The 16,790-nt window shown below is 40.3% G+C and overlaps 1 protein-coding gene across 4 annotated transcripts in view; it reads right to left on the bottom strand.

Annotated features, from left to right (window-relative positions):
- IRAK3 (interleukin 1 receptor associated kinase 3) overlaps positions 1 to 16,790 on the bottom strand; it is a 60,738-nt gene that overhangs the window by 30,181 nt on the left and 13,767 nt on the right. For 3 of the 4 annotated variants that reach the window (XM_036094722.2, XM_078076232.1, XM_036094720.2), the window contains exon 2: positions 2,331 to 2,513. In XM_036094722.2, the coding sequence (XP_035950615.1) occupies positions 2,331 to 2,513 (183 nt within the window). Of the gene's footprint in view, positions 1 to 2,330; positions 2,514 to 12,359; positions 12,620 to 13,633; positions 13,707 to 16,790 lie in introns of those variants that run through there. The other variant, XM_078076233.1, reaches the window with a different exon arrangement.

Raw genomic sequence — 16,790 nt, 5'->3', positions numbered from 1 at the left:
TGAACAAACTACAAACCAATTAGACCTGGCAGACATTCTATAGAACATTCCATCCAAAAACGGAAGAATATACACATATTTCACAAGTGTACATTGAACAAGCTCCAGGATAGACCATATCTTGTGCAAAAAAATGAGCCTCAATAAATTTGGAAGGATTGAAATAATTCAGAGCATATTCTCTGACCACAACGGAACTAAAATAGAAATCCATAACAGAAGGAAATTTGGGAAATTCACAAATACATGAAAATTAAACAACAAATCCATAAGTAACCAATGAGTTCAAGAAGAAATCACAAGGGAAATTAGAAAATACTCTGAGATGAATGAAAATGAAAACACAACATACCAAAACTTATGGGATGCAGCAAAAACAGTGCTTAAAAGGAAATTTATAGCTGTAAATGTCTACCTTAAAAAAGAAGAAAAATCTTAAATCAATTACCTGAATTTTTACCTTAAGGAACTAGAAAAGAAAGAGTAAACTAGACCGAAGGAAGCAGAAGGAAAGAATTAAGGTTATAGTGGAAATAAATGAAATAGATAACATAAAAACAAAAGAGAAAACCAATGCAACCAAAGTGGGTTCTTTGGAATTATCACAAAATTGACAATCCTTTAGCTGGACTAACCAAGAAAGAAAGAGAGGAGACTCAAATTGCTAAAACCAAAAACAAAAGAGGAGACACAACTACCAACCTCATAGAAATAAAAAGAATTATAAGAGAATATGATGAACATCTGTATGTAAAAAATTAGATAACTGAAATGACATAGACAGATTCCTAGAAAGACACAAACTGCCAAAACTAACTCAAGAAGAAATAAACATTCTGAATGGATGTATTGCAAGGAAAGAGACTGAATTAATAATCTAAGATTTCCCACAAACAAAAGCCCTACCACACATTTAAACAAGAATTAACATCAGGTCTTGGGGCGCCTGGGTGGCTTAGTTGTTAAGCGTCTGCCTTTGGCTCAGTCATGATCCCAGGGTCCTGGGATCGAGCCCCGTGTCGGGCTCCCTGCTCTGCGGGAAGCCTGCTTCTCCCTCTTCCGCTCCCCCTGCTTGTGTTCCCTCTCTCGCTGTGTCTCTCTCTGTCAAATAAATAAATAAAATCTTAAAAAAAAAAAAAAAGAAAAAAGAATTAATATCAGGTCTTTACAAATTCTTCCAAAAAAGAAGAGGAAGTAACAACTCGCAAATCATTCTATGAGACCAAGGACTAAAAATATGTCTGGATGAAAAGGCCAAAATAAGGATGCTGATTCAAAAGAATTTCCAGCCTAAGAGCCCTGAGTCTGTCATATAAGACCCAAGATCACTCAAAATCATTCTTGTTGAAGTGAATAAATCTAAAGTGGAATAAACAGAACAGGTGACATTAGAAAATTATTTTATTGACAAAGATGAATGGAAAAAGCTTCATGAGCTTTACTTATCAGGTTGCTCTAAATGGAAGGCAAGGCGCAGCATCAGAAACAGACAAGACAAATAGAGGGAAGTATTAGGCCACTGTGAAATGGATAGCAGACAAGTAAGGTAAAGTTAGAGGCCATGACACAAAAACAGCAGTAAAGATAAAAGATACATCCCAGGGTTATTCTGCAGGTATCATCTGCACTAAAATACAGGGCGGGGGATTGGGGGTGGGAGTAGAGTGGGGTGTGCCCAGGTGGCTCAGTGGGTTAAGCTGCTGACTCTTGGTTTTGGCTCAGGTCATGGTCTCAGGGTCCTGGAATGAAGCCCTGAGTCCTGCTCCTGGGGAGTCTGCTCAAGGATTCTCTCTCTCCCTCTCTCTCTGCCCCTGTCCCCACTCAGGCATGTGTGTGCACGTGCACTTTCTCTCTCTCTCTCTCAAATAAATAAATAAATAAATCTTTTAAGAAAACAAAATACAGGGAGGAGAATCCAATTATATTTTGACTTCTAATCATACGATAAAACTAATTATAAAAGTATATTTTACTCAAATATTGTGATTCTGTTTATGATTCAAATAGTTTCAGAGTTTTGGATGGAGAGCTCATTCTCCTAGCTAAGAATAAAACATTTTAAAAAGTGTAGTTTCTAAGTAAAAAATTTTAAAAAAACTTAACAAGTGGTAGAGAGGAATGTGTTGTATAACTTAGGCAACAAGGAAAGAAAATTTCACCAAAAAAAGAAAAAAAAAGTAATAAAAGCCTTCAGATAAAGCCTCAGGTAAGGAATCAGTGACACGGCATGACCAGTCAATGTCTTGAATAAAATGCAGTATTTACATTTACAAATTACATTTCCTATAAAATGGACTGAGAGCCACATCAAAAGAATCATAAATGTTTACCATAGTTCACAATTAAATGGATAGCTCGATGATGCCCCATCTCCTGGAGAATCTGTAAAAGGTCCCCGATGGTCTTGTTTTTCTGTGCCCAGGACCAAAGTAATTCTCTTGTTCCACTTTTACCTTGGTCTACATATTTTTCAATGTGACGAACATCCAGCCAGGTGCTTGAAAGTCGCTCCGCTGTGGAAATTGCAAAAGGAAGAACCAAAAAATAATTTACTTTTATTGGAATACTTGTTTGGGGGCACTTTATATGTTTTATTTCATATTATTTATAATTTTTATTTTGAACTTAGCATCTACTTCCCACCCAACTTCTCCCAATGTTAACATCTTACATTACCTAGTACAATGATCAGAACCAGTGATAACTCAATTGCAGGCCTTATTCTACTTTCACCAGTTTTTCTACAAATGCCCTTTTCCTGTTCTATGATCCCACCCAATTTCCCACAGTGCGATTTGTTTTCACTTCTTCCTAATCTCCATTCTCATGGTCTTCAGTCTTTCCTTGTCTTTAAGGACAGTGAAATACTATTGTGTCCTTCTCAGTGCATAGTATCAGGAGGTTCATGATGTCGGTGTCCTATCACTAGTGATCTTGATCTTGATTGCTTAGTTAAGGTGGTATCTGCCACCTTAGTAAGTTCCTTTACTATGAAATTACCTTTCCTTGTAAAATTAATAACTATGTTGGGGGAGATACTTTGAGACTATGGAAATACCCTGCTTCTCCTCAGATTTTACCCATAAACATTTGCATCCACCAGTGGATCTTTTCTATCATAATAACTATCGTGGTCTTTGCTTAATGGTGATCTTCTATTTTCCCTTCCTCCACCTAAGTTCATTAACTGTAATTCTTCTGTAGGAAAGTGCTATCTATTCTCCCCCATTTAACTAACTTATTTATATCAGTATGGACTTACGAGTGTTTATTTTATTCTATAGCTTAAAATCCAGTATTATTATTATTATTATTATTATTATTATTATTATTATTTACTTTGGTGCTACAATTATTCCAGCTCTGTCCATCCAGGTTGGGTCCAGTGTTATGACAAGCCCCATAATTTTTGGAACACTTCCTTATTTTCTGACCCTACAAGATACTCCAGGCTCATTTTGCATTTCCCCCGTCCCAGCCCTGGAATTAATTACTTTTCCCAGGAGTCCTGGTTCCTTTTATTAGATAATGTGTTTAGAAGGCAAGATGTCAGTGCTGGATGCTCTCATGAGTGCCAGGGATCCATTGCTTCCAAGCAGACAGAGCTAGGAAAATATGTGTATATGCATTAACCCACACACCTGTATTTCTCTGTCTGTACACATATTGAAAACCATGATTTTATACAGATACCTGTGATTCTAAGTCAACACCACATGGTGTATTTGAGCTCTTCCTTATTTGTAACTTTATTCCCAAACAGCAAGAAACTTCGGTCTCATTATTTACAATGTCTTTACTTATTTGTTCAATACTACTACATTCAGAACTGCTAACCTATACCCCTATGAGAAACCCTTTAACCAAAATACAGCATTTATGTACAAGTCTTTTTGCCTTCAGTGTAAGAGTATTCAGGTAAGAGCCTATTTTCCAAAGTTACTAGGTTAGTTCTTTTCTTCCTCACTCCCCTCAGTGTGGTTACTCATTTGCAATAGTTAGGGTCATTTGTTGCAGTTTTAATGGAATGCTGTTTTAAATTTTTGTTCAATACTCTCTTGCTGCTGAACATTTTTGAGCAATTAAAAGCTAATCTCTGGGTAGGATCAGGGAAATGTTCTATTGGGATACTAGGATTTTAATTGTTCAAAAACAGCGTATATGACTTATTTAAGGTCTTGTATAAATATCTTAAAGCTGTACTTACTGAAAGTATATGAATTTTTATGACACCCTGAGTTAGTGGGACTCCTCAGATAAAAAAATTATACTGTCTTTGTGCACAACTTCCAGATTTTGAAGTGTATTTTATTTGTTTTTAATTTTTTTAATTTTAATTTTTTAAAACATTTTATTTATTTATTTGAGAGAGAGAGAAAGCGAGAGGAGGAACACAAGCAAGGGGAGTGAGAGAGGGAGAAGCAGGCCTTCTGCCAAGCAGGGAGCCCAATGCGGGGCTTGATCCCAGGACCTTGGGATCATGACCTGAGCCGAAGGCAGACCCGTAACGACTGAGCCACCCAGGCGCCCCTTGAAGTGTATTTTAAGGCAAAGGAAGGAGAAAGAAACCAAATGACAGATCAAATGGGTGTCTTTTTTGCCCCTGGGATAATACTCCCAGATTAGCCCAGTCATCTTGAGCACTAAAATTAGCAACGCGGTTTGGAATCAGTGATGATGATGGCAGCATCCTCTCATACCTTTGTCCTCTGGAAAGTCTAAAAAAATTAGGAAGCCAGATGCACATCAATAGACAAAATCCAGTTATCATCTGAGTGTGGTCATGGGGACCCTCGACACATCACCATAACTGGTTATGGAAATCAGTCTTCTCTTCCTCTGCCGCACATAAATTTGGAAGCTCCTCTCCAGCAGTAACCAAGGTAACCTCACTGAAAGACTCACCTATTCACCAATGATATTCTCCAAAGGTTGATGTCCTTTTAAAGGACAAACAGGGGCTCAGATTGGAGAAGTGCAATAAGCCCCCTATGGAACTATCTGTGTTCAGTCTATTTCAGACTCTAAAGTTTTAAAAAATTTCTTAGGAAACTACTACACCAGTTATAGTATTTCAATCAAGACATCAGAAAGGCAAACATCTTCTGATCTAATATGGCATCCCTTCTCCCCACATTTTCAGTCCTTGAAGGGTTTCCTGGGCTATTCAATTTCCTCTAACTTTATGTTTTTGCTGAGAGTATAAGTAAATCCTGAAAGTTGATAGAGATCACAATATGAAATCATAACTGCCCCTCTTTCTGTAAATGAACAATTGACTTGGTAGTTATTACCAGTGCCTACCAATATTTCCAGTCCTCTACCCCATCAGAGAGGGAGGATTAGGTCTTCCTGCCTTGGGTTAGTTATGCCTATGTGTCTCTTTCAGCCAGATACACGGAAGAGCCAGGGCACAATGCACCAGGCTCCCATTCCCCCCACAGCAATGGTAGAAGCACATGTCAATATGGGGGTGCCTCAAGATCAAAGCAGCCTGGATTGCTGGGCCACCACATGGAGGTCAGCTGTCCTGGACCCTCAGTGCTCTTCCCACAAGCAAAGGTAAACTTCTGTGATGTTAACCACAGACAGTGATTTTGGTGGTGCTTGTTATTGCAGGCTGACTTGGGTCTATCCTGATTAATACACACACAGTTTTATCTTGGGTGTTCTGTTACTTCAGTCATATCTTGCATCAGAAAAGAGTGAAAGGAAGTTGCAGCTCTTGTGACTACATTTCTTTTTTTTTTTTTTTTTAAGATTTTATTTATTTATTTGACAGAGAGAGAGAGACACAGTGAGAGAGGAAACACAAGCAGGGGGAGTGGGGAAGGGAGAAGCAGGCTTCCCGCGGAGTGGAGAGCCTGATGCGGGGCTCGATCCCAGGACCCTGGGACCATGACCTGAGCCGAAGGCAGACGCTTAACGACTGAGCCACCCAGGCGCCCCTTTGTGACTACATTTCAAAGGATGATAAAGTTGAGACATTCTATATGAATGCATGCTTAGGCTGTAGAGGGAAAAACAGCTACACTAGAGTATCTGACATCATTAAGTCGGAATGTCTTTGCCTTTCCTCCATATTTTAAGTTCTGGCAAGAATATTTTATTATTTCTTTCTTTGAAGACATGATGTCTCATGAAGAGACAAGGACTATCCAAATGTCAATATATATTTTAGACAGCTTATCACTAAAAAAAAAATAGAAGGGGACCTTCAAAGCAAAAATACTTGGCAAGACCTAGTAACTCTATTTTAATGTATTTCTTTGATGATGTAATCTGCCTATTTGGTTGAGGCACAACTTTCATAAACATTTTATTTAACTATTTCTAGAAGCTCTTAGAGGAAATAGTGCAAATCAGTATAGTTTGTTAAAAAGAAAACCACAGGCCCCAAACGGCATCACTTAGGCCAAGTCACCAAACAGGGCTTAATACCTAATCTAACTGTAGTGTCAACCTCCCCCGGAAATATAAATCTTAACCAGCCAGTCAGGAATTTTCTGATCAGGGCCAATGAAGTAATCTGTTACATGGGCCCTCTCTATCCCCAAAGGAAGATGAGGTCATCTGCATGATAAGAAACCTTGCTCTTCTCCCTAAGGGAAAGTGATCTTGCCAGGAACAATCCTTTTCTTTTGCCAATAACTTTCTTGCCCCACCATCTTTCCTATAAAAACCTTCCATTTTGTACAACTCCCTGAACTCCCCTCTATTTGCTAGATGGGATATGGAATCATTAAATAAAGCCAATTAGATCTTCAGATTTACTTGGTTGAATTTCATTTTTTTTTTAACAAATTCAAACATTTGTTTAATGTGCTAGCAGTACAGTAATTGCATACATCAAGTGTAAATGGAGGGGCACCTGGGTGGCCCAGTCAGTTGAGTGCCTGGCTCTTGATTTCAGCTCAGGTCATGATTTCAGGTTCATGAGATCGTTCCCCGTGTTGGGCTCCATGCTCAGTGTGGAGTCTGCTTGGGATTCTTTCTCTCCCTCTCCCTCTGCCCCTTCCCATGCTCATGCACTCTCTCTCTCTCTCTCTCTCTCTCAAATAAGTAAATCTTAAAAAAAAAAAAAAAAAAGCATGTGTGGAGCAAGAAGAGGGTTCCCTAACTAAAGATGAGGGCATCATGGGGGCACCTGGCTGGCTCAGTCAGTGGAGCTTGGGACTCTTGATCTCAGGGTTGTGGGTTCAAGCCGCATGTTGGATGTAGATTACTTAAAAATAAAATCTTATAAAATCTTAAAAAAAAAAAAAGATGAGGGCATCATGGAAGGCTTCCTAGAGGAGTGGTTTCTGGAGCCTGAGCCAAGTTTAAAACTGTAAGTATTTCTAAAGGGAGGCCACTGCTTAAGGAATTATTGGATGGAATATACTATACTGGGGAGGAAAAAGAAAATCACTGGAATTTCAGTTGGAAAACAAGATAAAAGAATGAACTCTGAGGCTCTATTGTCTTCAAAAGAGAAAAGTCACCAGTCAAGACAGAGGACCCTTGTGGCCCCTTGGATATATGCATGAAAATGTGGGTTTAGGGGTGGCTCTGCCATTGACCTATGGTGCAACTCTAGGCAAGTCACTGAGCAGTTCCAAACTTCTCATTAATAAATATCCTTTGAAGTCCATTTGAAATCCCTCCCAAAACAGACACTAAGTCTGGTGGCCCCTCTCTGGTGCGCTGTTTATAGGAGCACCGACCTTAAAATACCTCCAGTCTTTAGAACACTTCCCAGTCTCCAAATTAACATTCCAACAGGGGAACACTAAATATCAAATTTCAGCAAAGTGAAAGTTTCGGTTTCTACTTTTTCTATTAGTAAATTAACTGGCTAGCATTTATAGAGTATGAGGCATAATGTAGATATAATGAACTATATCAGTTAATAATATTTATACAACATACAATAGGCTTTTAAAAAATAAAATAAAATAAAACAGCTCCCTCTCGGGGCACCTGGCTGGCTTGGTCAGAAGAGCATGCAACCCTTGATCTCAGGATTGTGAGTTCGAGCCCCACATTGCGTGTACAGATCACTAAAAAATAATAATAATAATAATAATAAACTTAAAAAAAAAACCCAGTTCCCTCTCCACTTCGAATCTTTGGGATAAGACATGACATGACTTTGGGATAAGACATGAAGAGAGAGGACAGCCTTGTGGGCTCTCACAGTCAGGGAGGAGCATGAGGGTGTGACATTGTCATCAGTTAGACCCTGAGACCTGGCCTTCGCTGCCTACATGCTTGTACACTTTGTCTTATATTTTTCCCTAAGCTCTTCTTTCTGGGTTTCCCCTTAACTCAGAGAAGTGAAACCCCAAAACCACCCTTCCAGGTGGTGGCTTCTGCCCTCACAAGACTTCCTACTGGCCCAGACCACCCAGACCATTTGAGCTAACCCTGACTTGAGCCTGTGCAGAGAGACCATGGAGTGACCTCTGGAATGACCTACAGTTACCTTTACCTCATTATAATTCAAAAATCTCTGCCCAAGGAGGAGCCTCAGCCTCATTTACATAGCACACAAGATCCATAGAGGCATGTGACCTCTTGCCTGCCTCTACATAGGATGACAAGGCTTCCCTAGCTAAATATTCAGCCTACCCCTAAATAAGAGGAACCCATTCACCCTCTCTGTGGGAGTCATGGCTTTGAAAGCCATTCCCCATGATCTCCTTAATTGCTGCAAATGAAAGTGTTCTTTGTGGGACAACTGAACCCGTGCCTGACTCACCAAGGCAGGGACTCATGTTGGTTTGGTTACAACATCAGCTCACTTTACAACAGGGGTGGATTGGGGCAAGGTTTAAGGGCTGAAAGACGAGAAAAGAGTCTGTCAGATGGGGAATTTTTGCTGATGGGGAATTTTTGCTGATGGGGAATATTTGCTGAGTGACAGACAGAGGCCCTGAGTGTTAGCATACAATCTGAAACTCTATTCTGAAAGCAAACAAGGCCAATAGAAGACTTCTGAGAAGGTGATGCCAAGGTGGAAGCTTTAGTTTTGGGAGGATCCATCTGGTGGCAATAGTCTCACAAACAATATATGCACATAGAAAGGTAAAAACACTTTATGGCTCACAGTTCTCACAGTAGAAAAGGAATAGTTTATAGCTGCTAAGGAGAGCTGGAGTTAACTTTTCAAGTCAGATTTCCCACATAATTCTCTTCTCCATTTTTAACTTTCTGAATTTCCCTTTTAAAAGGGCAACAGGCCATGATTCTGTGCCCTCTCATCCTGTGACTTGAGGCAAAAGAGATGCCAAAAGAGCTGAGGTTTGAGTTTCCTAACACTGACCAGGGTCAGAGGGTTCTGAGTTTGCACTGGGTCTATATAAAGCAAAGGCATTTTTTCTAATAGTAATAGTTCACCGAGTAAAACTGACCCAGGCTCAGCTGAAATGGATACTGCATGCATGGGTTGCTTCCAGGATGAGAAATGAAATATATTTTCTCTTTCTCTAACTGGTGATTCACAGCGCAACCTTAATAGCTTTTCTTCAATGATGACGCATTCTGCACAGAAACACCACTAAGCAGTATTATTAGCATCCATATAGGAACAGATTCTAGAAAACAAGAGCTTCAATGTGATGGGACAGGAACACAGACTCTTGACATGTTAGTTATATCCTTCAATATTCATAGTTTTCTCTAATCCTTCTTTGTTTTTTTCCAGAACATAGAAATTCGTTTCTTCACAGTACTAAACAAAGAGTAAACTTCTCAGTGACTAATTGTGTTGTTAAACTTGAGAGCACTCTAAAGAAAAAGATAAATTAAGAAAAATATGCTGTAGGCAAGCATTGTTTAAATCATTGTTTTTTGGAAGGCAGATCTTTTGTTTGAAAGGCGTCTTGGCATAATAGAAGCCAAAAAGTCCACCTGAAAAGTTCAGGTTATCTGAAGACACTGATTGCTTAATAATCATTTAATGTTCAAAGTTCCTTTTAGGCTTTGTTTTGAGAGGGCAGAACTATCTAGGTAGTGCTAACCACGGGGGAATTCAACTGCAGAAATCACTCTCCATATGCAAATATGTCTCTGAAGGGGTTTTTTAGAATAACGCAACACAGCCTTGTTTGGAATCTGTATTTGCATATAACCACATGCCAAAGCCCCTAGTAAATTAAGACTGCCTTCTTTTGTTTTGTGATAACATGATGGGAAAAGGAAAAGATACCTCTGTTCTTTCTTCCTACAAAGCACACAACACAATTAGGCCTTTGATTTATTTATTTAATTTTTTAAAAAGATTTTATTTATTTGAGAGAAAGAGAGAGAGACAGAGCACAAGCAGGGGGAGGGGCAAAGGGAGAGGGAAAATCAGACACCCCACCGAGCAAGGAGCCCCACTCGAGGCTCGATCCTATCCGATGCAGGGCTCAATCCCAGGACCCTGAGATCGTGACCTGAGCCGAAGGCAAACCTCATAACCCACTGAGCCACCCAGGTGCCCCAGGCCTTCTTTTATTTATTTATTTATTTTAAAGATTTTATTTATTTATTTTTTTTATTTATTTGAGAGAGAGAGAGAGAGAGAGCACATGGAGGGGGGAGGGTCAGAGGGAGAAGCAGACTCCCTGCTGAGCAGGGAGCCCGATGCAGGACTCAATCCCGATCCCGGGATCATGACCTGAGCCGAAGGCAGTCGCTTAACCAACTGAGCCACCCACCTTCTTTTAAAAGAACATTTAACTGAAGATATTTTTAATTCCAAAAGAAGTCAAACAAAAGTCAAACATGTAAGTTGGCTCAACTCCTCTTACCAGACTATAGCATTAACACCCACTAGCTAATAAATTTTACCAGAAGTAATTCTTTGCCATACTTAAGTTTATTTTTTACCCATACTTGAGCAGGACTTATACTCCATGGCAGGGCTGTGCATGATTTTTCAGGTATCCTTCCATGTGCCCTGCTCCCTCAATCCCAGATTCAGGTAAGCACCTAATATTAACTACCTCTGTGAAAAAAATTTAAGAACAGTTCACCCTCAACACCAGCATTTCAGTCCGCAGCTCAGAAGCTGTGTGATTCCATACCCAGGTAATGATCAGTACTATTTCCCCATGCTTTCTTCCTTTGTTAAATTTCTTTATAGAATTTGTTTAGGCCTGTAGCCTATACAAATTGGCAAAATCAAATTAGAAAATCCCTTGTAGGGACCACAACTTGAATCTAGTACAATGCTTTGTTTGATATTCTTTCCCAAGAGGTTTTGGATGTTTCACAGACATCTGTTCGTTATTCAATCATAGATATTTACTGAATGCCTACTCTGTACTAGGTACAATTTTAGATGCTAAAGGAGTAAGAAGGAAACAAGGCAAACAAAAAAATCTCCTGCCCCCTTGAAGCTTATTTCTAGATAGGCAAAAAACAAACAAAGATATATAAAGTGTGTGAGGGATGATAAGTGATGTGGGGACAAATAAAGCAGGAAAGGAGCATAAGGAGCATGGGGGGGTGTCAATTTTTAAAAAGTGGTCATAGTGGCTAATAGTTAAAAACACAAAGGAAGTGAGGAAATAAGCCTCAGGGTTACCTGCAGGAAAAATGTTCCTTGCGTGTCCCAGGAGAGGCCAATGCGGCTAGCGAGGAGCAAACAAGAAGGAAGTGAGAGAAGCCATGTAGGACTCTGGGGTTTACTGTGAGACGGGAAGCTACTGAAGGGTTCTGAATAGGACAAAGATATAATATCCTTTGCATATAGACTTTAGCTCACTGGCCACTGTGCTGAAAAGTGACTCGAGGAGGGCAAGGGCAGTAGCAGGGAGCCCAGTTAGGAGGCTGCTGAAATTATCCAGTGGGATCTGATAGTGGTTTGGGCCAGGATGGTGGTGGCGGCCGTGGTAAGAAGCAGTCAGATTATTAGATAGAGCCTGAAAGCAGAGTCCACAATACAGACTGAGAGACAGGATGTGGTTTGTGAGAGAAAGCAAGAAGTCACAGAAGGCTAATATTTTCAGCCTGAACAAATGAAGGATGGGGTTGCCATTAGCCAAGATGGGGAAAAACTGGTGGAGGGAAGCATTTCTGGGCTGTTAAGTCGGAGACATCTGTCAGGTAGGCAAATATAAGAGATGGTGCTGATGTTGGAGAGAGAGACCCAGGCTAGAAACGTGGCAGTTATTAGCATATAGACAGAATTGACAAGATAGTGGGTATAGAAGATAAATAGAAGAAGTCTGCGACTAATCCCAGGGGTTCTCGGGGAGGTCAGAGAGATAAAGAGGAACCCGCAAGAAGAGAAGAAAATAAAGAGTGTACATTATAGAAGTTAAGAAAGTGCTTCAAGGAGGAAGGAGTGATCAACTGTATCAAATAAGAGGGAACTGAGAACTGACCTTTGGAGTTAGCCTCTGTGACCTTGGATGAGAGGTATTTTAATGGAGCAGTGGGGGATGAAAGCCTGATTGGAGCAGGTTCCAGAGAAAATGGAGGGCCTGGAATATAAATAGCCCTTTTACAGAATTTTATCTTAAGTAAGATGGGAGAAATTCCATGGTCGTCAAAAGAACACAGGCTCTACTCCACTCTCAGGGAGGGGAAGCATCACTCTTCATTCCTTAAGTGTGGGCTGCACATAGTGACTTTCTTCCAAAGACTATGCAAAGAGGGGAAGAGAAAGAGTATCAGTGTAGAAAACGGACAGATATGACCTCAACTCTGGTTAACATCAACAGTGCTAAGTTATGTAAATAGTGGGTACCCCTGATATGATGTCATGAAAATGGCACTTTACCTCTGCAGGCTGCCTCTCAAAAATCCGTAACCTCAGTCTAATCATGAGTAAAACATCAGTCAAATCTCGGTCAAGAGATATTCTACAAAATGGTGGACCAGTACTGACCAATATTGACCAGTACTCCTCAAAACTGCCAAGGTCATCAAAAACTAGAAAAGTCTGAGAAACTATCACAGCGAAGAGGAGCCTAAGGATACATGATGACTAAATGTAATCCCGGATGGGATCCTGGGAAAGAGAAGGGGGGTTAGGAAAAAATGAGGGAAATCTGGATAAAATATGGACTTTAATAATAATATATCGATAGTGTAACAAATGTACCATACTAATATAAGATGTTAATAACAGGGGAACTGAGTGCAGACTATATGCAAAAGATATAAAAGATGAGGATTTTTTGTACAATCTTCTAAAGTTTTCTGTAAATTTAAAATTGTTCTAAACAATGAAGTCTATCTAAACACTTTTTTTTTAAAAAAGAACATAGGCTCTGGAGTCTGACCACCTGATTAGAATCCTAGTCTGCACTTTACTAGACTGTGACTTGAGTTATTTAAATTCTCTGAGAGTCAGTTTCCCTATCTATAAAGTGGAAATACAGAAAGTATCTACCTCACAGAAGTTTTGTGATAAATGACATAATCCATGTGAAGTGCTTAGCACACAGTGTCTGGCAAATAGTAAGCACTCCATAGATGGCAGCTATTATTATTATTATTATTACTCTTATTTTGATTCTTTACTGAATAGTCAAAGACACACTTAATGTGACTTTATATTTAATTTGCTTTAGGTGATTAATAATAATTCCTAGGATAATTTTATTTCCTTTTTTGAGAGGAAGAAAACTGAATACAACCCATTACAGACTACCTGTAAAAGCATTTCTTTCTCAGCATATCATAAGCGTTGAAACATGTCATGGTGTGAACTGCTCCAAACAATTTAATCCAAATACCACCCTATGGTAATGTAATGAAATGACTTGTCACCAGAGGCTCTGTTACCGCATCTGTAAGGTAGTATAAGATAAGTAACATTTTCAGTTTGGGCTCCTCCTTTCATTACAAAGCCATAAAATCATAATCAACCAGAGAATGTAATACCTTGTAATTTATTATTCTTAATAACCATATGTGATAAAAGTGATTTGAAGAATAAAATGTAGAATATGTTTTTTTTTAACTTTTTTTTTTAAGGCGGCGCCTGGGTGGCTCAGTTGTTAAGTGTCTGCCTTAGGCTCAGGTCATGGTCCCAGGGTCCTGGAATCGAGCCCCGCATCGGGCTTCCTGCTCAGCGGGAAGCCTGCTTCTCCCTCTCCCACACCCCCTGCTTGTGTTCCTGCTCTCGCTGTGTCTCTCTCTCTGTCAAATAAATAAACAAAATCTTAAAAAAAAACCACACACACACACTTTTTTTTTTAAGATTTTATTTATTTATTTGACAGAAAGAGAGACAGCGAGAGCAGGAACACAAGCAGGGGGAGTGGGAGAGGGAGAAGCAGGCTTCCCGCATAGGACGGAGCGCGCAATGCGGGGCTCGATCCCAGGACCCTGGGACCATGACCTGAGCCGAAGGCAGACGCTTAACGACTGAGCCACCCAGGCGCCCCAATATGTAGAATATGTTTAAAGATAAAAAACAATTAAGTGGAGAAGTGAAAGAGTGTGGTAAAATAACTGGTATATTAAGATGCTACTAAAGAAGAGAATTTGGTCTAAGCAATGGCTCCCAAACCAGGCTGCGCATCAGACTCACCTCTGCAAAACACAGAAAGATGCTGGATCCTTAAAGTAGACCTGCTGAATCAACAGCTCTGGGGGTGGGGCCTAGGCATTTGTATCTTTATTTTTTTTAAAGATTATTTATTTATTTATTTGAGAGAGAGAGAGAGAACATGAGTGGTGGGGGGTGGGTGGTGAGGAGCAGAGGGAGAGGGAGAAGCAGGCTCCATGCTGAGCAGAAAGCCTGACGCGGGGCTTCATCCCAGGTCATGACCTGAGCCCAAGGCAGACACTTAAACCGACTGAGCTACTCAGGCATCCTGGCATTTGTATCTTTAAAAGATTGCACAGATCATTCCGGTTTGTGAAGGACTAAGCTGCCATATGATCTACCTTTGTCGGAGCTGCCTTTGTAAATACAGTCTGATATTCACCATCATCAAGAATCATGATCAGCTTGAGAGAGTCTTACCTATTACTCTTGCATTGCTTTCTATGTGGAATTTTGGACACTCTGCATCTTCAGGCTCTCCGCTGTCCTGAGCATAAAAGGGGCTGTCTCCCTGCTTCAGTCCTCCAGTACTCTCCCCTTCACCCTCTAAGGTCAAGTTTTCCCTCCCTGCACTTCTTCCTGTCTTTCTGCTTTCACTGTGCCAATAGGGAAATTCAGCATATTTAACATGGGCAGTTGCCCTCAACCGCCCTGAACTGAGTCAGGCTTCCCTTCTGGCTGAGCCAATAATTCATGAAGCAGCTGCTCTGTTCTAGGTCTCCTTTCAGAGCTATGTAGTCTAGCTATGTGCACAGTAAATTATAGTTGGAGAATCAAGGAACAGACATTTTAGATTCTTCCCCTATGAAAGAATATATAAAGGAACAATGGCCAGACTCTACATAAAAACAGAAATGTGACCCACAACGCGCATCAGCCAGTTCAGGATGCCGATCTACTATATACAGTAACTAGTCCGGGAAGTCATATTAGCATCTGTAGCAGCTAATCCAGGAAGCCAAACAATAATCCCCGCAGCAATCAGTCCCAAATAGTTAGGACTTAATTAACAACTGCCACTTCCCTGATTTTTGCCCCCGCTTCCAATTCAGGACCATCTGGAAAAAGCCAAGTATGCACCCTCAACAATTCCATGGAATACTCCCCTGCTAGTTAGCCTGTCCGTAGCTTCTCCATGCCAACTGCCTCCAATAATGGCGGACCTGAAGCCTTCTCTTTTTTCCACTATCAAGCTTTTCCACTCCCCGCTTGCCTTTGGGCCTCCATCAAATGCAAGTGATGGTGGCTGGCTCCCCTGCTTTGAATAAATAGCCTTTGTTTGTTCTCATTTGGCTGGTCTTCATTAATTTCCACAACTAGAAAAAAATGGGGCTGCATGTTTGAAATGGCTCACTGAATTGTTCTTTCATGGCTGCAACGAATGTACTTTAGAGAGGCTCTGAGATGTAGGAGAAAGAGCAGAGCAGTCAGCACTTGTGAACTTGAGGAAGTCACGGTCTGGAAGAGTAGCGTGGCTGTGGGTAAGGCCACAGGCAGTGGATCCAAACTGCCATGGTTCAAATCCTGGCTCTGCTACTCCTTAGCTGTGTCAATTTGGGCAAGTGTAACTTAACGTGTACTACAATTTCCTCATCTGTTAACACATTGGTGATGATAATAGCACCTGCCTCACAGGGCAACTGTTAAGTGCTATATGAGACAACCCATGTAAAGCGTGAATGTCTGGATTTCAATGCCTAGAGAGGGAGGGAGAGAGAGAGAGAGAGAGAGAGCAGCAATACTGGGCTGGACTTCCTGAAAAGCAGCAGTGACGTGGGACTGAGGACTAACTGTCCCTCTTAGATGGGACATACGCTCTTCCATTTTCAGTCTTCATTCTGTTTTACACATTTATGCTAGTTACCTGGCCCCATTGACTACCTGTGGACTGGAATAAAAAGATTATTCTCTCATGAACATAGTAATTCTAGGAAACCAATGGGTGCTGAAACTGCCCATGTCATCCATTTCAAAAAGATCTGGTGTAGGAAGAATCTTATCCCTCAAATGCATACTCTATGTTTTCCAGAAGTCAAAGAGTCAAGTATTCTTTTCTGACATTTTTACATAAGGGTCATACTTTAAAATTACAGAGCTTATAATATAGAAACCATTTTCATTTTTTAATTTAAATTCAATTAATTAACATAGAATGTATTATTGGCTTCTGAGGTAGAGGTCAGTGACTCATCAGTCTTATATAATACCCAGTGCTCATTACATCACATTCCCTCCTTAATGTCTATCACCCAGT

The sequence above is a fragment of the Halichoerus grypus genome, chromosome 6 (assembly GCF_964656455.1).
Source record: "Halichoerus grypus chromosome 6, mHalGry1.hap1.1, whole genome shotgun sequence".
Taxonomy (NCBI): Eukaryota; Metazoa; Chordata; class Mammalia; order Carnivora; family Phocidae; genus Halichoerus; species Halichoerus grypus.
This window is presented reverse-complemented; position numbering and strand designations above follow the sequence as displayed.